This window comes from Marmota monax, unplaced genomic scaffold (genome assembly GCF_021218885.2).
Source record: "Marmota monax isolate L192 unplaced genomic scaffold, Marmota_monax_Labrador192_F-V1.1 WCK01_AAM20220418_F8-fsc00120, whole genome shotgun sequence".
Classification (NCBI taxonomy): domain Eukaryota; kingdom Metazoa; phylum Chordata; class Mammalia; order Rodentia; family Sciuridae; genus Marmota; species Marmota monax.
This window is the reverse complement of record NW_026694424.1, coordinates 5,571,744-5,594,701: the sequence shown is the minus strand read 5'-3', so window position 1 is coordinate 5,594,701 and position 22,958 is coordinate 5,571,744. Positions and strand designations below refer to the sequence as shown.

The following is a 22,958-nucleotide window of genomic DNA, read 5'->3' as shown; positions in this document are numbered from 1 at the left end:
CAATCCCCTTCCCCTAACTCCACCCTCCACCCCTGCAACAGGCTGTGGACATAGGACGTCAACTTGACTTTGAGAAATTAAATGAGAATCAAATTCCTCCATTTTTCCCCCTGAAGTTAAAAGGTGGGTTTGACAAATTGCTGTGACATCATGATGGCTCACACATGGCTTCCCAAGTGAAGCAGTCACTTGAGCCTGACCACCCTCACCCAGAGTCCCTGTGACGAGGGCCAACAAGCACAGCGGTACCTTTTTGATATCCATGTCGTCTAAGTGGTTCTGGATGAACTGCACAGTGGCATTGAAGTCCGCCTGATTAAATTCATAGGGAATATTCCACCCCAGGGGACCAAACTTGCGCCTCTCCTGGACCGTGGAGTGCAGGAAGGCCACCGCGTACAGCATGGGCTTCCACTGCATCCCTGCGCTCACATCCAGCAGGTCCTGGCTCACACCTGTGAGGTCAGCCATTGAAAACGTGAATCCTCTCTCTAATGCCTTTATTTTCTATCTCTTTCATAAGTAGTTATTTTTACAAACTCCTGATACTAAACTGCATTTATTTTGAATTTTTATTACATACATATGACAATTATAAGTTAAGTTTTGGGTGTCCAGGGACCATTCCTCTGTGAAGAATCTGCAAAAATATTGGGAGGCAGGGTTGTTAACATGGGTCAAGCTCCTGCCAATCTAGCAAAATAGTGTGAGAATAAAATAGGAATAGAAGGATAATAACAGCTAAAATAAATGCTATTATTACCATTATAACTGCTACTAATAATTGTTGTATCATTATTATTGGGGCATATAGTCAGAGCATATACACTTAATACTTCAATATTAATTAAAATAATATATTTAGAAGCCTACAGCAACCTAGGTACATTCCCTAAATCATTATTATTATTACATATTTATATATTACATACAAAGTTGCATATTAATTTTTTTACTGCCATTACCCTTCCACCTCTATTTTATCCCCATATTACCTTGTCAAAGGAATTTGACTCTTATTAGCAACCTCCCCCCAAAAAAAACCTGTGCAGATTTTTCAAACTATAACATAATGATTAAACACATTCATTTAGCTACAATTCATTCCAATCTTCCTGGATAGATCTTCCCGTCCCTCTTTTACATTTGAGAAAACTGACGCTCAGTTTGGTTGAACGACTAGCACTCATGACAGCAAAGCAGTTGTCTTCAGGAAACACAGAATCAAGACTCCCGACTCCAGGTTTCCTGCTCTTTTCATGACCACGAATTCCAGACCCAATGCTACAAAGCAGAGGAGCAGACAAGCAGCGCAATCTCAGTTCCCTTCAGGACTGGAGGCCGTCTTTGTCTGTTTGTCACCACCGTCTTTCAACTTGGCTGATGTTGTGACAGGCGGCCCTAACGGATGGAGACAGGCCATCCTTTCAATTCAGACTCCTCCTGGAAAAGGCTACTGTACTACTTTAGATACGGAGCACAAAGGCCATAAGCAGCCAAATTGTTGACTCTGTGTGTTTACATAAAAGACAGTGTCTAGGTGGAGAAGAGCAATAGGCTGACGAGGAGCAATGGCAGGAAAATGAAGGGGAAAACCGTGAACTTGGCTTGGTCACAGCAGAGCCTGTTTCCCATGGAGCATGATGTGAGGGGATCATTGCTCTCCAGCAAGTTAAATAAGAGTATTATTTGCTAATTCTGCTTTTATAATTCCTTCAAGAAAACAAATTATATGCAAAAAATAAAAATAAAACAACCTATAGATCCGAAGTCTTCCTCAACTCACCACCATATGTTCTCTTGAGTCCTGCCCGGAGGCCTTGTGGAGGTTCGTTGGCAAATTTAATGGACATCTGAAGGAGTGTAATGGGAAACTGCTTGTGAACCTCAGTGGTCATCCACAGGCGAAAAGCGCTGTGCACTGTCTCAGTTTCTGTAATTATGTCCATGAGTTCATCCAGAAAATCAAGTCCCAAGTGACAGTTCTGTAAAAGCGCCCATCCTCCCTAAGTCAAGAACAATAAATGGAAACTAGGTTATTTTGTGTTCCACCCAGAAATTAAAAAAAAAAAAAATTTTGAAAAAAAAATTTAACTTAGAAGTTAAATAACTAAAATCTGCTAAAGAAGCACAAGAACCACTTTAAGTTAATCCAGGTCATATTGAGAATACAGTAACATTTAACTGAGATGTGCTTTGATGGTGTCACCGTATGCATTTTGTGGTATACTACCATGCCAATCACAGTGATGACCCACAGTAATAGTCACCCAATAACCAAAGTAAAACAGAAAAAGGTCTGCAGGACTTCCACGTAAAGACAGTGGATTGAAAACATCCACTTAACTCAGCTCCCTTACGAATTCCATTAACCCTATAATGAAAGGACACTTTTAAAAGTCTGAACTCCTAAGGACAAAGACAGTAAGAGAATAATCTCAATACCATTTAAAACAGGCTCAAGAAAGCTGAGTCCTAACCTGGTGTTTGGGGAAAGCTGATGTGTAAGCTGATTTGTATCACATAACTCCCCAAACCCCCAAGAGCAGGTGGCAGAAGGCACCCTTGGAAGTTTGGCAAGAAGGGCTGAAAGAGGAAGATTGAAAGTCAATGAAAGGTGAGACACTGATATTCTTTAGAAGGCAAAACAGGTTCTGAACTGGAGAGACCAGCACATGAAAGTCTAATAACCACGCTGAAAACAGGAGAAAGAAAGTTCTCCCCCTGAATGTCAAGACCTGCTACTACCTTTCCCCCTTGTGCTCTTGGAATACCACCAGCCAGACACATACCCTCTAAAATATGGAAGGAACTTCCCTGGGAATCAGACCACTCACAACATAAGACTTAGAAAACAACAGGCCATATCTTTTTGAATAAATTATACTATGAGTGTAAGAAGATTCTTTGTATAAAACAATTCGGGCAAACTTCGAGATCATGAAATATCTTTTCCTCATTATCTAACCTATGGAATATGTAGAAAATCATCTTCAATGCCCACATCATAATCTTGAGAATTTTTTCTAAACGAGATATTTGGTCTTACATTTGCCATGGTCTGCTGCAATAGCTTTCGTGCATGGACCTCCTGGCCCTGGCCCATGGACACATAACGGGTTTCTATTTTCAATCTCTTCCCCAAGGCAATGATGGACTCTGTAGGGTCTGAGCCCATAGAGAGGAGACAGATGAGTGGAGTCCGTGGGTCTGACTCCTCCCACGTCTTTTCCAAGTCCAGGATAACTCCTTCGGCATAGTTTTCCCCCATGGACTCCATGATGTACTTGCGGGCCTGCCAAAAACAGTTCAAAAGTCAACAAGAATTGCTTCAACTCCTTTCTGTACACAATGCAGTGTAACTTTCAAAGTATCTCAAGGATGTCCATAGTAACCCTGCCAGGGCAATAGGTCAGAGACTTCTTTTTCTTGTTTGCTTGTTGTTCATATTCCCATTCTATAGGCAGAGAGGCTGTGTCACTTGCCAAACAAAATTTGTTAAAAGATCAGAAACCAAGTTGAATGCCTCTTAGTCCAGAGCCCATTGTAATGCACAGATAGCTTCTTGCTATACACAAGAAATAAAAATATTAGGATACTTTATTATTTCAGATTCTATAAGACAAATATATGTATGTATTTAAACAATCAAGGAAATAGCATGATGTCTAGTATCTAATAGATACATATCAAATATATAACTATTGAATGACCATGTACTGAATGAAATATATTGGGTACTGAATGCATGAATTAGTTTTCTAAATATTTATTCAATCATTTTTCTTTTCATCATTCAGTTTTGGTTCATCCCTTTTATTAATTTTGCCTCCAGTGAAACCCATGTTCACAATATGACATTAACAGACTTCATCCACTTCATTTTCTGCCATAAAATATCTCCAATAACAACATAGTCCTTTTCCAAACAACGTAAAAAAATGCTGCTTATTTTTCAACAAATAGTATTTTGATATGACCCTTAATCTCTATTTCCTTCAGAAATAACTGGATTCTCTCAGAGAAATTCTTTTTCCAATTTTTATATCTTCTCCCAACTCAGGTGGGCAAAATGCAGGTTTCCATCCCCAACAGGATTCCCAGCATTACCATTCTCAAAACATGCAATCTCCCCACTCCTATTCCTAGTGAAACACGCAGCCTCAGAACAACTTCCCTCGAATTCAAAAGGTTTCAGCTAGACCTGGACCCAAGAGGAGGTCGAACTGTTTAAACCTGTATCTTGGGCTTAAAAGAATTCACAGTTTAATTTCATCTGGTAGTATACAGTCACTCTTCCCTCATCTTTGATATCTTGTCATTCATCTTCAAAGTGATTGGCATAACCCAAGTTCCTGAGCTTCCAAATTGATATGAGGTTCCTCACCATGTTTGTCCTCTTTACTGGTCAGAGACGGGGAGGTGGTGGCCATGACAAAGGAATCTCCTGGTTTACCAATGCAGCTCTGGTATCTTGGTAAGAGAAAGGAAGTAGGTGCCAACTGAGGCTCAACTGCTGAATGTCCACAGAGGTTACACCTCCTGATTCCTCCTGGTTTATGGACATGTGAGAGGGGAGTGGGTCTTTCTTAAAAGCTCTGCTATGAAATATTCATCTTCCCCAAGAGAAGGCAAATTAAAAAAAAAAAAATTAGTGTTCCAATTCCCTAAACCTATAGCCACTAATTCAGAAAGAGCTAGATCATTTTGATGTGGGGCCCTCCACCATCTTCTGAAGTCCCAATCCCTCCCAATAATCTTCAGTCCACTGTAGCAATGCAAGATTAAAAGGCGTGTCCATTTGGTAGAGGACTCGGCTTTCTTGAACTTGGCAACTATCTCTTGAGGACTTTGGGGGAAAGCCTTTCCACTGGCTTCCCAAAGGTCCAGGTGCTAGTCAGGGCAGAGCTAGGCCAATGGCAATGAAATGACCAGTTGGAGCCTGGGCCCCTTGCTCTTGGAGTGGTCTCGCATTCCAACTTTCCTCCCTTAAGTTTCAGTGGTTGAGAGGTGTTCTGAAGAAATGGATGGAGTTCAATCTAATTGAATTTGGGGCACAGTTGACATTTATTTTCTTTCCTTTCAATATTTTTTATAGGTTATCAAGATTCAGTATCAAAGTCTCTAACCTGGGTCTAAATGCACACACATTTTTCTGCAGCCTTCTGACAGGTATTTAAAAAGTTTGCCTGACATGTTCCTGGATTTCCTCAAAAATCTGCCCTATGTACACATTCAATCAGAATCAGTGAAGCAGTGAGCTCTGTGGTCAGGAAGGGCTTCAAAAGCTGGACACATTGGCATTGCAGAGTCACATTGTTTCTCAGCCACAGGGACCTGCCATCATTGCAGCATCTCCACCAAGTGCCGCATCAAGTGCTTGTTACCCCAGGATAAAGAAGAGCCAACAAAGCTCTTACCACCATATGGGTCAGCACTGATCCAACCTGAACAGCACCACAGGAGACATGAGCTAACATGCTAGAATACTCAGGGGCCAGATGGTAAGTAATTTCTGCTTCAATTCTGCCATTGCAGCATGCAGGCAATCATAGGGAGTTTATAAGCAAATGAGCAAGGCTATGTCCCAATGAACACTGTAGCCTGATTCCAGAATGCACACAAGTAATGAAATATTACCTTGTACCCCATAAATACATACAATTATTATTTGTCAATAAAAATGAGTGAATCTTTATAGACATTGAAATTTAAATGGAATATAATTTTACAAGTCACAAAATATTATTCTTGTGACTTTTTCAGGTATTTAAAAATATAAAAATGATTCTTAATTCACAAGCTATTCATAAACAGGCAGTGGGTCAATCTTTGTCAGTGAGCTCTGTTTTGCCAACTCCTGGAACAGGTGATGGAGAAGGCTATCTCACCTCTAATGAGAATTATGACTGAATTCTGAGGATAAAATTCCTGTTCCTGGAGAAGAGACATTCTCATATAGGATCATAGCCATGGCTTCAAGTCTAAAGAGTTGCAATGAGTCTATGATGAAAAGATGTTACATAGGAATACTCTACAATTCCAGACAAGTCTCTAGTGTAGTTGGCATGGACTTGAAACTATAGAAAACTCAGGCAATAGGAGTACCTTTCTTCCTCTTCTTACTTCAACTTTCATTTAACATTTAACTTTCATTTAACACCCTGAGTTATCTCATTGGGCCAGCACAGATATTACTGCATCTCTCTATCTGGCAAATATCCCCCCTACACAGGTATAAACTTTAAGCCATGACCTCCCCTCTGTTCAGAGCACAGAGACAGATTTTAAAGACAAAACAGTAGACAAATGACTGTGCTTTTGAGAAGCCTGCCATTCCCCCGCATTACATAAACATTGAGAAAGTAATAGCAAATAAGCTAGTTTTGAAGATTTACAGTCTGCAGAATGATATGAAAATACAAAAATGATTAACCTTTCAGAAATACATTGAGTAGATCTGCTTGTGAAAGGAGCACTTAAGCTGCTGCTTGGAAAAGAGTAGATTCACCTAGGCTGCTGGGAGCCATTAGCCAAGTAGGTATGACAATTTCCTTGCCAGCGTACCCCATGTTGCTTAGTGGAAGGACTCGTGGAAATAGGACATTTTGCAGTGACATTGCAGTTAGGTGACCTTGCTCAAGGACCAGGGCGGATCCGAGATTAGGGTGTTCCCGGTTTAGGATAATCGGGTTTAGGGTGTTCCAGGTTTAAGATTATTCCTGCTGGGAATAGGGCGTATCCTGCTGCCTGAGTTCCCCTTGAGTTCTCACGGGATTCAGACAGTATTTTTTGGGAGATAGAAGCCCAGTGGATGTGAATTTGGGCAGAGAACGTGGATTTCCCCAGAACGTGATTGTAGACGGCTGGTGTGAGTTCGGGAATAAAGAGTTGCTGTTTGAATCTACAAGCTGTGTGGTGGCTCGTGATTTTGTGCCCAGCCAGACTGCGGCACTAGGCAAAGAAGATAGCCAAGAATGTCAGAGTGGTGAGCATTCTACGCAGAGGGCACATACACAGGAATCTGGGGGCAAAAGAGAACAAGTCATCATCTGGGGACAGAAGGATGTCCGTATAAATTGTGGAAGAACTGATTCAGTGTGGGCAGCCAGGCTTCTGCACAGCCTGCCAATCTGTAAAAAGTTGGCATCTCAATGGCATGAATGGAAATAGAGTGCCACATTTTGCAGTTTACTCTTCACCCAACTCAGAAGAACGTCCTATCTCAAGTGTCTATTCCCAGTGAAACAGGCTCGCTCACCTTTGAGTAGGGGAGAAAGTAAACTAGTGAGCCTCTCACCTGAACGGGCCTCCCCTTGTGGAGTATGTCTGAGTCAGCGGTGTGTGCGTGTGTGCAGGAGACACCCTCTGACAGGGCAGCAGTCCTGCAACCAGGTGGCTGAGCAAACCCTGATGTGAACCGAGTCACACACAGTGGAAATGCAGAGAAGCAGCAATGAAAAGCCAGATGCCACTTACAGGGGACAGAAATTGAATGTATCTACATTTTAGACCTTCGAATGTGCTTCCCAGGAAGTCATCTGGTAGGAAATTTAAAAACAGAAGAAGAAAGAAGAACTCTAAAGTGAGAATAAAATCTTAGGAGGACAAAACACATTTCCAGAGGGGCCTATAGACCTTGTTTAGGACATGAGTGTTATCATAAGAGCCATGGAAAGCCGTCGAAGGGCATGAAAGGCTGAGAAATGGCAGGTTCATTCCGTTTCTTCCAGAATATATCGTTTGGACCAGAGTACACAGGATGGGACCAAGATGACCATTTAGAAGGCCATGGCTGTGTTCAGCCCAAGGGTGACAGAGCCAAGATAAAGACGACAAGTTACAAAGAACCTCATAAAGTTTTTATGAGAAAAGAAAAGAGAGAAAGAAGAGAAAGAGAGAAGGAGAGGGAGAAAGAGGAAGAAAGAAAAAGAAAAAAGGAAGGAAGAGAAAGAGGTAGGAAGGGAGTGGGGGAAAGAAAAAGAAAGAAAGAAGGAAGAGAGGAAGGGGGAGGGAAGGAGGGGGAGAGAGAGAGAAAGAGAGAAACTATTATACCTGAACCTTCTCTTCTATATTGCACTGAAATAAGGCAACTGTTTGACAATTCATTTGGGTAGAATAAAAATAATGAAGTAGAAGAAGAAAAACTGAAAAGATGAGTGATCTCAGTGCCCTGAGTGGCAAAACTCATTTTTCCTTTCTCAATAAATCATTGGACCTAGCTGTTTTCATGATTCCATGGTACCTAGGTGGACCTGGGTGGTCACTCCATATCTTTTTAACACTCCCTTGTGGAGACTGGAGGGGAAAATGCCCTGTGTTCTATTATAGACTCCAGTCTATAGTACTCCATGGCTTCTCTGGAGAAGCCCTTGAGGGGTCAACCTATGCTCAATATTGAACTTTTATTGGTGAAAGCAAGACCCAAGTCTTTTTAGTGGCAAATCACCATTATACTAAGCCAACTGATCAAAGGTCGTGAAAAAAGATGTATCTTTTGGAGGCAAGATTTACACTTAAATCACATGTAAACTTCGAACAGTTTTAGTACACCTTTCTTTCTAACATTTGGAGTTTGACATTTTTCTGGGGAAGTGAATACAAGCTGAGAAGTGCTGTCCTTCCCTCTAGACACTCTCCTCCTTGATACCTCTGCATTCTTCCTGCTTAAACAACACTGACTTACCACAAGCAGAACAGAGCACCCATATCACTTTTGAGTTACAGTAAAATGGTCCACAAGAATAATGCACTGCCTTTATTTTATGCCCACACGCCAAGCTTAGAATCATGGTTTTGCTCTTTTACTTTCATTGAACTTCTTGGACCAAAAGAGGTTAATAAATCACTCAGCCAAAAATACCCCTTGGCTCATCTGTATGTGGTTCACTTCCATTTTTCACATTTGTGTTGCTAGAAAATTACATAGATGGCCACAAGGAAATTCTCATTTAATAACATTTAAAATATTTCTTTGAGTTTAAAGGGAATTTCTCCTTTAAAACATTTCTTCTGTTTCTGTTAAGACACACTTTTTACCTGGGCAATGGTTCTGTCCGGACACCAGGACCGAATAAGGAGAAGACGTCTGAAGCAGTCAAGAGATTTATCATAGGCATTAGGAAGAGGTTCCTCCTCAGGGTTTTCCTTATCAAACCAAGTTTTCCACATTTTCTCATTTCTTGATATCTGAAGAAATACCATGGGATAAGAAATGTGTCACATCACTCAAAAAAATCTTTGAGAAGTAGTTCAGATATTTTTCATCAAACCTTCTGACCATTCTAGACATGTGTGAACCATATTCCTTTACTAATTTTTTATTTTATATTTTAGTGCCAAAAAGTCTAAAACAGTCCAAAAATCAAATGTAATTAGCTCCAAAGCCACTCTACATATTAACACCAGCCAACAGCTAGCTTCCAAAGTAGGGAGAGTCCTAGGAGGCTCAATTTCTTTTATGTCTTTATGGTTACAAATTTATAATGAATAAAGAAATAAATGAAGATTCATTTTCACTATTACAAAGAGTCTAATTGCTCCACAAAATACTCACATGTTCAGGAATCACACCTTATTCACTGATGTATCCTTACTTCCAGAACCACTCCAGACACATTTAATACACGTTTACTATTGAATAAATAGGTTTATAGTCAATACTCTTCTAACGTGAGGTAAGTTGAGGTGTCACATTTAATCCCACTGTCAAATGAACGATCAAACACCTGCTACCTTTAGGTTATTTGGTAAAGAGTAAAAGGACATATTGCATTTTCCCCGGAGTTCAGAAACCAAAGAGACAAAAGCTTTACAGAGGAAGCAAATCAAAAACATTGAACAAACAACATCTAAAGATAAACATAATCTTATGAGTTTTAGTATACTTCCTTTGTGGCCCAATCAAAGGGGGTAAATAACATTCTAAATTTATATTTAGAAAGCATGGTGTTAGAATATAAAATAACTTCTTTCAACCATTAAAATCCATACAATGTGGAAGGATTTCAGGCATAAGATACAATCTCCAGGAGATAGCAACTTCAATGGCAGACCATGACCTAGGAAAAGTCATTGGGGGTCATTCCACAAAGGAAAAAAGCAAGAGTGCATTCATACCTCACAACGTTATCTAATTCAAAAGAATGGTTTGCACCCCAGCTACAAGGTAGTAATAACAACATCACCAGCTAAAACATAAAATATGCCAGAACTTAAACATTTGGTTAACTTGAACTGGGAAGGTCAAGAACCAACCTGAAGATATTTCCTGGTCAACAAAAAGCCTTAATGCAACTTGGAGCTGAATAAAGCCACCTTGCTGCCAATCTCACTTCTCTGTGGTCACCTGATATTCAAAAATTTGCTTCTTGGCTTGTCCCAATTCAACTTCCATTATTCCAACACACACACAAGACCTCAGGAACTAAATGATTTTGGAAGGACAATAGCTGCTCAAGGTAAAAGGCCAAGTGTTTGCATGAGGTTCACATCCAAATGCCAAACCAAAGCAGAGTAATGGGACAATCAAGGAGGAAGAAGAAGAAGAGGGAAAGTGAAAAAAGGCAAGAAAGGAAAATTTAGTATCCAGTGGCAGGTTCTTCATATTTCTTTTCATTTAATCTCTACAAAGAAACAAATACTTTAAGTATGTGTAATTATTTAGTCTGATTGAATAGATCATCTTTCTACTTGTAGAACTTCAACTGGTGATTCCAACACATGCCCCAAGACAGCACTAGTTGAACATTTTGGGCCCATTTCCCCTGCAGGACCAGTCTGCAACGCATGCAGTTTGCTTTCTCGGAGTCTGGATGAGCCGCAACGAAGGTCAAGCACGTGCAATACCAGCTGAGATTGACAATATTAAGAAACTTCTCTCCTCCACAAACATTGCAGCTAGGGATAAATCAGAAAGTTGTTCACCATGACATTAGCTTAAGTCTATTCAAAGAACAAATTACCTGATCAAGGATGTCTGAGAACTGTCTAATCTTGCTGAGTTCCACCAAATTCAGCCAAGTCATGTCCAGGATCCATTTGGATGGTTTGGGAGGACATGCCTTAAGATCCAATGAGGCACCACCTTCAAATGAGATGTAAAAAGTTCAGAGATTGTTCTTTTACTGTAAAACAATCTATTCAATAAAATTTTCATTAGAATTTTTTAATTTGTTATTTTACTACCTTCATACTTATTAAGTACAGAAATAGAAATCATAATAAAAAACATGCTTAAAATGTAATAAATGAACAGTTGGTTTTAGAAAAAATCCATTTAATAGTCAGTAATATAGCTTTGGAACAAGACAGATGCTAGATTCTATCCAAGTTCCACCTGGACAAGATGCAGGACAAGTAAGTCATTTCATCTGTCTGGGCCTCAATTTCCAAATTGGAAATAACAAGCCTGGGTGTCATGAGATAAATGTGGAAAGCACATACCTGGGACTGAGGACATGGTAGAGGTCACTAAATGAGCACCTTTTGTTAATACCAAGAATGGCCTAATGCTAGTGCAAGCTAATTTTAAATCCAGGATTTATCTAGAAATGTCAGTAGAACTACATATGTTTACAGAATTCTCTTTCATAAACAAGTTCATTAGTTATGTCCATTTTGAGCACATCCCAGGGGCTCTGCTGAATCACTAAGGTTTGATCAATGGAACCACAACAAAAATTTCCATTTGGTACTGACGCCTACATTTACTGATGGTCTACCTAAGCTCATGTAACTCCTATCATTAACACAGCAACACAAGAAAAATGAAACCTTAAAAATGTTAAGGTTGCCCACTTCAGAAGAACTCAACGTGTGAACAATCATATTTTAAGTCAAACAAAGCATTAGGAAATAATCTACAGCATAAAATACAGTGATTAACAAATAACATTCATGAAAGTATTTTCAGGAAAATACATTCTAAGCATTTTTCTTACAAGAATATAACCAATCTAACTGACTGCCTGTAAAGTCCTTTTCTGGACAGAGTAAGTTGTAAACAAATAATACTTAATGTACTTACTGAACCAGTCTCTACTTTATCCAGGTACCATGTACACCACTAAATTGTTATCTTTTGCCAAATTCATTTTTGTGTATTTACAACAAATAAGTGTGGCCTTGAAGCCATTTCCATGGAAACATTAACTCATAAAATGAAACATTGTTTTAACTCCAAGGAGCAGTTTAAGACCTAATGACAATGGCATTGTGTTGAATAAATATCACACCGATTTCCATGGCAACTGCCCACTTTCCAACAAACTGAAAAGAATAATATAGGTTAGGAAAAGCCTATTGAAAGGCTGTTCCTTGCAGGCCAAAGCATTATTCAGTGTTTTGCAGAAGGCAACTATGTGGTAAAGATTTTGCCCGCCCCAAAAGCACCCGGAGGGGAAAGGGAATGGTTGCATCTTGAAGGAGGAGATTCAGTCCTGCATAGCGGAGCACCCGATCAAACAGACTCTTGATGAACAAACAGCTGACAGAGGACTCATTCAGAATACCAGAGCTAACTGAGAGTGGTACTGTTCCCTTCATTCCTTAAATTAATGCTCTGAGAAGAAAAGTAACTTTGGGTTTTCACCATAATACTTTGTAAAAATGACACATTTATAAGGAAAGACTTAGAGAAGTCAAGTTACACAATTATGCACTATAGTAGCTAAGGCAAGTTTAGAAAGCCACTTAAATTTATCCTTTGCCATCTTAGAGATTAATCAGAGAGCAGCAGCAGAACACTGTGGCTATGTGTCCTAGCCCATTTGGGCTGCTATAATAGAATATGATATGCTGGTAGGTACTCTACTGACAAACAACATAGTTATGGAAAAACGGGAAGTCCAAGATCAACACACCAGCAGATCTGGTATGTGCTTTGGGCTTGCTTTCTGATTCATAGCCATATTCTCAGTGCAACCTCACATCGGGGTGAGGCTTCTCTTAAGCTGTTTTTCAATGAGGGCATAAATCACATCAAAGAGGGCTTTGCCCCCAAGACCTAATCCCAAAGGCACCTAATCCCAATGCCAGTTAAAAGGCTGGCTTTGCCATTTTCTTGATACATAGTCTTAGCCACATCATTTAACCTTCTTAAGATTCAGTTCCCACATCTATAAAATAAGGACAATTAAATATGAATAATAGAATTGTTAAGAATTCACATAATTCCTATGAATCCTAGCACATATGATATGCTCTGCAAATTATAGGTATTACTGTAACATCTTCAGCAATTTACTGTATTTGGGTGAATATAGATACTTCCAGAGGTTGGACTAGTTTTTGTATGCCTTTGGCATTTGTAAGCTATTAGTATACTGCTTTACAGTTTTGGTGGAAACTTCGGGAAGTTTATGTTGTAAATCTTTCAAGAGTTTGGCAAGAGCTACCCAATAATGTAAACTGTCTGTGCAAGGATTTTAAATCATTTAAAACACATTTAGAGAGTGCATTGGTGCACTTGTGTCCCCCTCAAAATTCATGCCATGAAATCCTAATAGTAATGGTATTAGAAGGTGGGTCTGATGGAGGTGATTACGATTAGATGACATTAATGAGTTTCATGCCCTGGGAACAGTCACAAGAGAGCTCACTTCCTCTGCCATGAGAGGCTGCAGTGAGAAGTCGGCCAGCTGCAACCCAGAGGAGAGCTCTCACCAGACCGGACCTTGCTGCACTGTGTTCTTGTATGTCCAACTTCCAGAACTGTGAGAAATAAATCTCTGTTGTTTAGAAGCCACCTCGTCTGTGGTAATTTGTCATAGCAGCCTGAACTAAGACATATGATTACTTTAAATATTTTTTCAGAAATTCAAAAACACGATTGTGAATTCACATCTCCCAGTCTTTCATTCAGCTGCATTGCTCCAGTGGCCCAAAGGACCCACCTGTGAGCAATGCTTCAATAGATGCAGAATAAGCAACCCCTGAGAAGGAGCTGCCACGGCCTCGCCCACTCTGCTCCAGTGATCCTGGTCTCTTTGCTTTATCTCTATCACTGACTACCACAGGAGGTGCGTACAGCCGTCTCCCCTGCCTTCGACACTCTTCCTCTATATGTCCCTATGGATGGTGTCCTCGCTTTTTCCAATTTTTGATCACCTGCCAATCTCTAATGAAGGCCTGACGTCTAAAAGATACCATTAAATAACCCATTAAAAGTTTTAAATCTTCCCCACCCTATATACCCTATAACTCTCTTTCTCCCCTTTCTTGCTGTTTTTGCATAACACTATCTTCCTACATAAGCTATAATTTACTTATTATTCCATTATATTTTCTGTATTTTCCCCAAATACATATATACACCTACAAGCAGTTTGGTTCATTAAATATGTCCCAAATACCTATTCCATGCCCTGGCATGCAATAGGTCTTCAACAAATATTCATCATTTATTCCATAAGTGAATAAATAAAATATCTCACACAAATGCATCTCAAGTGAAATACAAGGAAACTGTTACAACCAAAGTTATCATAATAATACTGCAAAAGGCCTTCACATTAATGCTGACATGTGCACCTGTGTACAATGCTTTCTCCTGACCTTTAATAAGAGTGAGAAACTCTTCATGCTTCACTCGGTTCCTCTGGATGTCGATCTTCAGTGTCAGCAACAAGGTAAACAGGAATTTGTGCTCCTCGTACAGCCCGCGGGCAGCGTACTTGTAAACCTCGTAGGTCATGTGCTCGATGATATTAGCAATCCGCTTGCTCGTAATCGGGCTCTTGACAGACCTGAGGAAGACAGCAGTTAAATCAGGCTTATCCCCACTGCCTTGTTCAATTGCCTATAAAAACAGCATCTTTAATGGAGAATAAGTAATTCTGGAGGACCAATTCCCATTTTCACACATTGAGTAAGCCTCCTGAATCTAAAATAACAAGCCTTCTCTCGACATGAAACAACATAACAGAATCCTCCATGTTGTCCAAATCAATTTTACCTGCAGGGCCTGATCACTCACTACAACGTCCTGGGAATTTTTTTGTTGTTGTTTGATAGAAACATGTGAAACCAAAGGAGTCCAGTCAACGGATGAATAGTAGATATAGCTTTCTCTGGGCATAAACTGACAAATCAGAATGATTTGTGAACACACTGGTAATTAATCTTAGATTAAAAAAAAGAAAAAAGAAAAGGACTCTTACAAAGAAAAAGGAAGTTCTTAATGTAATGTCATTATTCTAGTCTACAGATAAAGAATTCAGCTTGGCTTCCTGAGCTACAGACATACCTGGCCAAGGAAAGGTCAAACAAACCCAGAAACTGGCGGAGCGAAGTCTGATACATCTCATTAACCAAGCGCATCTCGGTGATGAGGAAGTAGAGGATGCTGCCCCGCGTAGCAACTGAAAGACAAAGAGCGGGGATGCGTGCGCTACGTGAGTGGAAAACAAATGACCATGCACACAGATCAGCCTGAACTCTAATGAAAACGACGACTCCGCATCCTTCTGTCTTATCAGTGGCTGCCTCCTAGCAATGGGATTTAGAACAATGCTCATGTTTAAATACATCTACTTCTAACTTACAAGCTATGGATAAGCAGTTTCCTAATTGCATTAATCAATTGCTAGTTCTCCTTCTAGAATCTGTTACAAATATATTTTGCACAGGTGAAAAAGACAATCAAAAGGATTCAAAGGTTTTATGTTTAACACCCAGCAGGTGAGGCAGCCATTTAGGACCTCATTCTGATGCCCATGAAGAGTCTGTGCCTAACCTCGGCCTCAAGTTTGCCAAACAGGACATCATAAAGACGATGCTCCTGACTCTCCACCAGCAGATGATGTAATATTGCTTCAATGCTTTTCCAGGAACAATGTTAGTTTACTAAAGGAGAGCCCATTGAATACTTAGAGTGGATTCCTGGAGTAACCAATAAGTACCTGTTGCAAATAGGTGGCTGAGGATGAGCACCAGAGAACCACCTTCCTAAGACAAACCCTCTAAACAAAACCCTGGCATATCATCATCAAATGATAAGCAATGGTCCACATGCCACACTAACTCCTCTGATGTCACTAACTTGCAATCAGATGTTTCAAATAAATCTCCTTCTTTTCTTTCCAAATTAAGCATATGTTCATGAGAACCTTAAAGGATTTGTCAACAAACGTGAATTATAAGCATCCAGAAACTTTACACCATTATATAATTTTTTTCATCTCAAATTTGCTGACATTCCCGAGAGAAATCCCCAAAACATAATTGGTCACCTGGCTTCGCGCAGCCATTTGTACAACTTCTCACTTTGTTCAATTTCCGTAATTCTCATTTCTTTCTCGCTGTGCTTTCCTGTGACATTTGTCTTTCATTATCGGACTCACCAGGTCTGTATTCCTCCCGTGCTGAGTTAATTTGAATTTCTGTCTCAGCAGAAATTTCCAGCTTCTGGGTCACCTCCTCAGCTGTCTTTTTGGTGTTACTCAGGACAACGATGAGACTCTCGTCTTCCACCAGGGACCCCTGCGTACTGGTCAGGCGGCAAAGCAAATTGTCTTCTAGTTCCTTCATCCTTCTTTTGTTCGCGGTTACATCTTCCATAAGAAGAGTTCTTTCTTTCTCCAGTTCCTGAAAATTTATATAAATGTGTTTCCTTCCTAAATTAGCAACTCTTTCCAGAGCATCAAAAGTCAGCATGCATGGCTACCCTCAAGCATCTGCTCTGTACTGTATTAATCAGAGCCGACTGGTGAGAAGTGTTAACATCAAGGAGGAGGAGGAGGAACAGAGGAAGAACAGGTAGAACACAACATTGAATTTGCTAAAAAATGTTTCCAATATCCCCATTATCATTTATTTATTTTGTAAGTCAAGTCATTTTTAGTGATTTGGGGGATTTTCCTATGAAGAGAAACTCAACAAAAATTTAGGCAAGCAGCCTAAGCTGCTACTGTGGGTTTGTTTAAATTGAAAAGTCTTCTTGGCCTGGAAAGGTGCAGTCTCTCCAGAAGTGAAGTTCTGTGTCCTCTGAATCACCTGTAGATAGTAGGAGGGTGAGGCTCGGACGGCTACTATCCTTGTGGGCTATTTCTTCCACTCGGCAGTTTGGAGAAGGAGAAAGGAAGAAACTCAACTGAACAAGCCCCGAGGAAGCAGGAAGCCACAAGAAAGCCTTTCTGCAGTTCTGTGTGTTACTCCATGCTGCCACCTGGACATGGGGCACCAAGCTCAAACTCCTGCAGTAGCACCAGAAAGGAAAATGCTCAGTTGGGCATTCTGAATATGGAGCAGCAGGTGGCTCAGACTCTCCTCCCTGGTGAGAGAACCTGAAATCTATGCCATGATGAACCGTAAAATCCTATGGAACATAATGGGACTGTTTGTTTTTGTTATCTTCCAGCACTCACATGAATACCACGAGAGGAGCAGCCAGAACTGTCACTGTTAACCATTATGCAAGTTCTTTCCCTGAGGGTTAATAAAATCATACATATTTTAGTACTTACGTCATGAATATGAGAATCTCATCCCCACAACCACTCTACAAATTATGTCTTGTCTTAAACCCTGACAATGTGCTGACCATTTGCAAATCTTTACCTGAGCTTCTCATCAGCTCCTTGCCTTGTACCCTTTCAAACCTCTCCACTGGGGCTTCAGGGAGGCGACTTCAACTTAGCAACAGCAGCGGAACTGAGCTCCTGATCCTGCTGCAAGGCCGCTCAACCTGTCTTCCCCATCCTGAGCAAAGGGCAACCTCATTCACCCAGCAGCTCAGGCAAGACCTGTGAGTCCTCCTGGGTCACTCTTTTCTCAAATGCCACAGCAAGTTCATCAGCAAATCCTATCATCTCTACTTCAAAAATAGATTCAGAAGTTTATCATTCTCACTTCCGCTAACATCACCACTCTGGGACAACCTACCACCCTTACCTCTCCTTCAAATTACAGGACACAAACAGGTCTCCCTGCCTCCATCCTTACCCCCAGAGTCTCTTCCCACCCGGCAGCAGAATGATGCACTAAAATGCACAACTTCCCTCCAAACCCGCCACTGGACAATCATTCAACTCAGAAGGCAAGCTCCATCCTCACCCAGGCCTCCAAGGCTCTGCCATGCAGCCTCTCTCCTATTACTACTGGGACCTTATGTCCTACTATTTCCCCCTCCTTCAACTTGCTCTAGCCACAAGTGGCATTTCTGAAATGAGTGGGTTTCAAACCTGAGTGCATTAGGAGGCTTGGAGCAGGGTCCAGGAATTTGTAATTCTAACATATGCCCAAGTGGTGTGCTGTGCTATTCTGGGCCCCATGCCTAGAGACCCACTACCTCAACACACAAGGTACATTCCTGCATCAGGGCCTGTGCACGAGCTGCTGATTAGTCAGGTATGTTCTTTTTGCACATGGCTCACTCCCTTCCCTTCAAGTCTTCGTCAAATGTCACCTTCTCAATGAGGCCCTCTCCGACCACCCTACCAGTACAGCCTACCCCCTGATTCCCCAGATCTCCTTTTATCTATGTTTAATAGCATGTGCTACCTTCTAACACAACATACAACTATTGTGCATGTCATGTTTGAAGAATGGTTTGGTTTGGAGGGCTTTGCCTTGGTCCCTGTTATATTCAGTTCTTTGAACTTTGCCTAGTAGGCATTCACTACGGAATGAATGATTAAAAGCTGTATCTGTTTTCAAATTGATAAACTGAAATGCATGGTGAACAGGAAAATCTAATCTTAGTACCAGATATACATACAGGAAAGTTCTCTCTCTGAGACCATGAAGTTAAAAATAAAGGTCATGGTAACAAAACTGGATAAAGGCAAAGAGCAAAGGTCACTGGCATCAGCTTTGTGTTCTAGACAGCTAATCCCCCTGGTTAAATAGTTCCCATGGGTAGAACACTTCCAAATTTTTAGCCCAGTGACTTAGGCCTAGGGAGAGTCTAGAAAAGAAAGAATTTCATCTTTAAGCAAGGACAAAACAAAAAGTTCACAGCTTCTATCAGTTCTTAACTGTTGAGCTATAGCAACTCAAGCAAAACCTGCCCTTATCAACATTGCTGTCATCTGGCTACATTTAAAAACTTCCTCGGTGGTTATTTTAATTCATTTATTCAGTAGATGAGAATTTTAAATTTCAGGAAATGTAGAAACTAGTACAAACAAATGACATTTAAGAGATGCTATAAAAATCTTTACTGTAAGCAGTTATAATAAAATCTTTACATTATGGTTTCACTAGGAAATAAAGAGACAACAATGGGGAAAATGTTTAAGTTGTAAACTTCTCACACTGTCATTTCTGAGTTCCCCAAGGGGGGCACGTACAGATCATCCACACCTGAAGACTGGTAAGGGAAGCAGCAGAGAGTGACAGTTTTGACATTAGGAAGACATGAAAATTGTTGGCTGTGTGACTTTGGCCATGTTACATAACTCTATCAGCCTCAATACCTTCATCTGCAAAATGGAAATACAGCAGATAGTGGAGTGATCGTGAGGATGTCACTAACAACAAGCCTGAGAGTGTGACTAGATTAAGACAGTACTGGGTGTTTAGGAAAGAAAATTGGTGTGTTGTAGCGTGCTCTGCACTCCTGTTCACTGCAAGACTAGTTGGAATAACCAAGATATGGAATCGTCAGTATTATATTTGCAGATATGAATATGCCACAATGAAACCCATTACTTTGTGTAACTAAAAGGTACTAATATGATATTTTTAATTTTAAAAAAAGATATGGAACCATGTTAGGTGTCTATCAATGGATAAATTTATAAAGGAAATGTGGTATATGTCACAAAAGGATAGTATTCAGCCATGAAAAAGAAGGAAATGCTATTATTTTCAGCAACATGCATGAGCTGGAGGATATTAGGTGAAATCACAAGTCACAGGCAAATTATCTTCTCACTCATGGGGGGAAGCTAAAAATGCCAATCTCAGAGGAGAGAGAAGACTGGTTACCAAGGCTGGAAGGGTGAGTGACAATTAATTTGTATATTTTAAAATAGCTAAGGATAGAAAGGATTTTGAATGTTCCTAACACAAAGAAATGATCAGTGTTTGAGGTGATGGATACATTAATTGGCCTGGTCTAATCATTACACATTATATTCATATATAGAAAATATCACATTATATTCTCTAAATATATACAATTGTATGTGTCAATTTAAAAAAACTACATATTTTTAAAAGTTGCCACAAAAGATATGGATATTTTAGAATTTCACACATTATCATGAAAGTCAATAATACGGTGGGTAACTAAAAAGGAACACCTTGCTGGAGACACCTGATCCTGAGTTCACGTTTGGGTCAACAGTGGTCAAGATGGGCTCCCAAATCGAAAAACAGCACTAGTCCTCTGATTCTTCCTACTCAATAACTTTTATCTTCTGTGCATTTTTTCCCAAGTATATAACCACTCCCCTGATTCAGGATTCTTCATTTCTGGACCGTCATAACTGGTCTCCCTGCTGACCCTTTTCTCTGTAGGTCTTCACTTCCTTTTCTGCTCAAAGTTATTCAGGTCATTTTGAAAGGTCCCGGATTCTCAAGAGAGTTTAAAACATCTGTTATAATCTATTTTCCAACCTTGTCTTACTGAAGAACCATGGGATTGAGCTAACCTCATGCCTCTATGCTGCTCCTAAAAACCACCATTACGAAAATGAACAGTGATGTTTATAATAATGGGGAATTATTCAATTTCAATTTTAAAAATAATAAATGAAAAGACTAAATGACTATTGAGATGACTGTAACAAACTTAATATCACTGGTAATAACACTAAACAAATATGTCAATTAGCTTCCCAAATAATTGAAAATAAGGCTAAGAATTTCATCTCCTCAAAGTTTGAAACTGATGAAAATAAAATACTATAAGTAGTACAATTTAAAGTACTATTTGGAATTACAAAAGCAACCTGTGAGCTACATAGAACACAAAGTGGCCATATACTAGAATAGAACCATAGCTTTAATCAAAAGAAAGATTATCCGTGAAAAAATAAAACATTTGCTGCTTGATTTTTATTCCAGTTTAAAAGGCTGAGAATCTAATTTGTGCGTGGTTTTATTTTACTTTTCATTTATTTGACTGGCTGACACATATTTCTATTCAACCAGTACTTTAGTTTCACTAATTCATAAGAAGATACTACTTTTTCTAATTAATATGATGGGGGAAAAATAAATCAAAATAATCTTATAAATCGTTTGCTCATCAAGAGATTATCTCTTAGCAAAGATAGATAGATACATAGGCAGAGAGTCAGTAACATACATAGGGGGTCAACATCAGTGCTCAGTATTCTATATATTAAGAATAAGACTGCTGTACATAGAGCACACACCTGTTCTCCCAGTTACTCAGGAAACTAAGACAGGAGGATTCAATTTCAAAGCCAGTCTCAGCAATTTAGCAAGGACCTAAGCAACTTAGTGAGACTCTGTCCCTAAATAAAATATAAAGGGTTCAGTGGTAAAGTATACCTGGGTTCAATCCCTAGTACCAAAAAAAAAAAAAAAGAATAAGACTAAGAAGCAATTTTTAAAGGTATCATCCAGCATTATCAAAGGCAATTTTTCTTCTGTATCCTACATAGGAAATAGAAAGATTAAACAAGAAAACTTAGGGATTTATTTTTCCTCCACCACCAGTGAGCCTGTAATACTGGTCTCTTTTTAGCATCTTCTTGTTATCTAGATTATGGAAAATAACTCAAAGGCATCAGAGATCAACTCAAACCCACCGTCACCACCCAGGCTGAGAAGATTCAGCAATGTGAGCAGATATGGCTATCTGGTGGGAAGAGTAAAGGGTGTAAAGGAAAACCTCTCTTGGAGAAAGCAGACTTGTTAAAGTCCATCAAAGGGAAGCCCAGCACCCCACTTCTTGCATGATGAGACTTTAGATTGGAAAAGAATAAAAAGGCTACATATCTTATAATGGGGTTCAGGGTAATATGGCCCCCAGTTATTGTAAAAGAGGACAATTCTTATGTTTTTGTAAGAACTATTTATTGTAAGCCTGTAACAGATTCTGATAACAAGACAATAGTAAAGGCGTAATTTTCTCAAACACTCAATTTTCCCAAGAAGCAAGCTCATCTCTGGATCCCTACGGGCTGTGCAAGGCATTCATTATCTCTCTGAAGGAGCTTCAAGAGTTCCCTCTGCTGCAGCAAGTCAGGCTCAGTACTGGTGAGAGTGTTATTATTGTTGTGGTTGTTGTTGTGACCAACACCTGCCTGGCCAAATTACCTTCTCCAAGGAAAGTGTGTTCGTCTCAGCTGACTTTAAGAAAACCAAGAACAAGGATATCATTCAAACTGCCATCAAGGTCCCTTATCTCCCTCACCCCCGCCACTGAGCCAGAGCCCAGTAATGGATGCGGGCCCAAGAGGCCCTCAGGATTCCTGCTTGCTCAACAGTCCATGGTGTTGATCAGAAATCCCAGTCCTTGTTCAAGTAATTATAAGGCCCTACCAAATTTCCTTAACTACCTCCACTGAGACTTCATTCAGGACTCCAACATAATCAAGTATGCATTTCGAAGGCTGTTACTGCCTCAACAGCTAGTCTGTGGTGGAGCCCCAGCATTGGTCCTGCCACACTGAGGTCAACTAGCAGCACCCACTGATGAAGCTGGAGTAAGTGCTCCTAAGACAACTTCCAACTTTCTGTCTCTATGATTCATGTTCTGTAAATTAAAAATAAAGTGAGATGGTTCTAAAATATTGAAAGGAGGAAAGAGAAAGGAAGAGAAGAAGCATGAGACAGACACATAGCAGAGCTTGCAAGAGCCACCACAGGAAGGGTAAAGACAGTGGGAGATGCAGATGCAAAGATCCTACCGATAAACCTTCAGGACCCATAGAGGGGCCTTAGGGAAAACTCAGCTCCTCACTGCTGAGGAGCCCAGGAGGAAGTTCATAGTAGCTTCAAGAATTCAGGCAGCTTTGCCACAAAGGTCTCATTAA

At 40.1% G+C, this 22,958-nt stretch overlaps 1 protein-coding gene across 4 annotated transcripts in view; it reads right to left on the bottom strand.

Moving 5' to 3' along the window:
- The window catches only part of Dnah5 (dynein axonemal heavy chain 5), a 283,494-nt gene that overhangs the window by 36,186 nt on the left and 224,350 nt on the right, over nucleotides 1–22,958 (bottom strand). For all 4 annotated transcript variants that reach the window (XM_046468300.2, XM_058570742.1, XM_058570743.1 and 1 more), the window contains 8 exons: nucleotides 16,344–16,587; nucleotides 15,248–15,362; nucleotides 14,557–14,747; nucleotides 10,965–11,086; nucleotides 9,040–9,189; nucleotides 3,050–3,295; nucleotides 1,787–2,006; nucleotides 250–455 (listed from right to left, as the gene is read on the bottom strand). In XM_046468300.2, coding sequence (XP_046324256.1) covers nucleotides 250–455; nucleotides 1,787–2,006; nucleotides 3,050–3,295; nucleotides 9,040–9,189; nucleotides 10,965–11,086; nucleotides 14,557–14,747; nucleotides 15,248–15,362; nucleotides 16,344–16,587 — 1,494 coding nt within the window. The remainder of the gene's footprint in view (nucleotides 1–249; nucleotides 456–1,786; nucleotides 2,007–3,049; nucleotides 3,296–9,039; nucleotides 9,190–10,964; nucleotides 11,087–14,556; nucleotides 14,748–15,247; nucleotides 15,363–16,343; nucleotides 16,588–22,958) is intronic.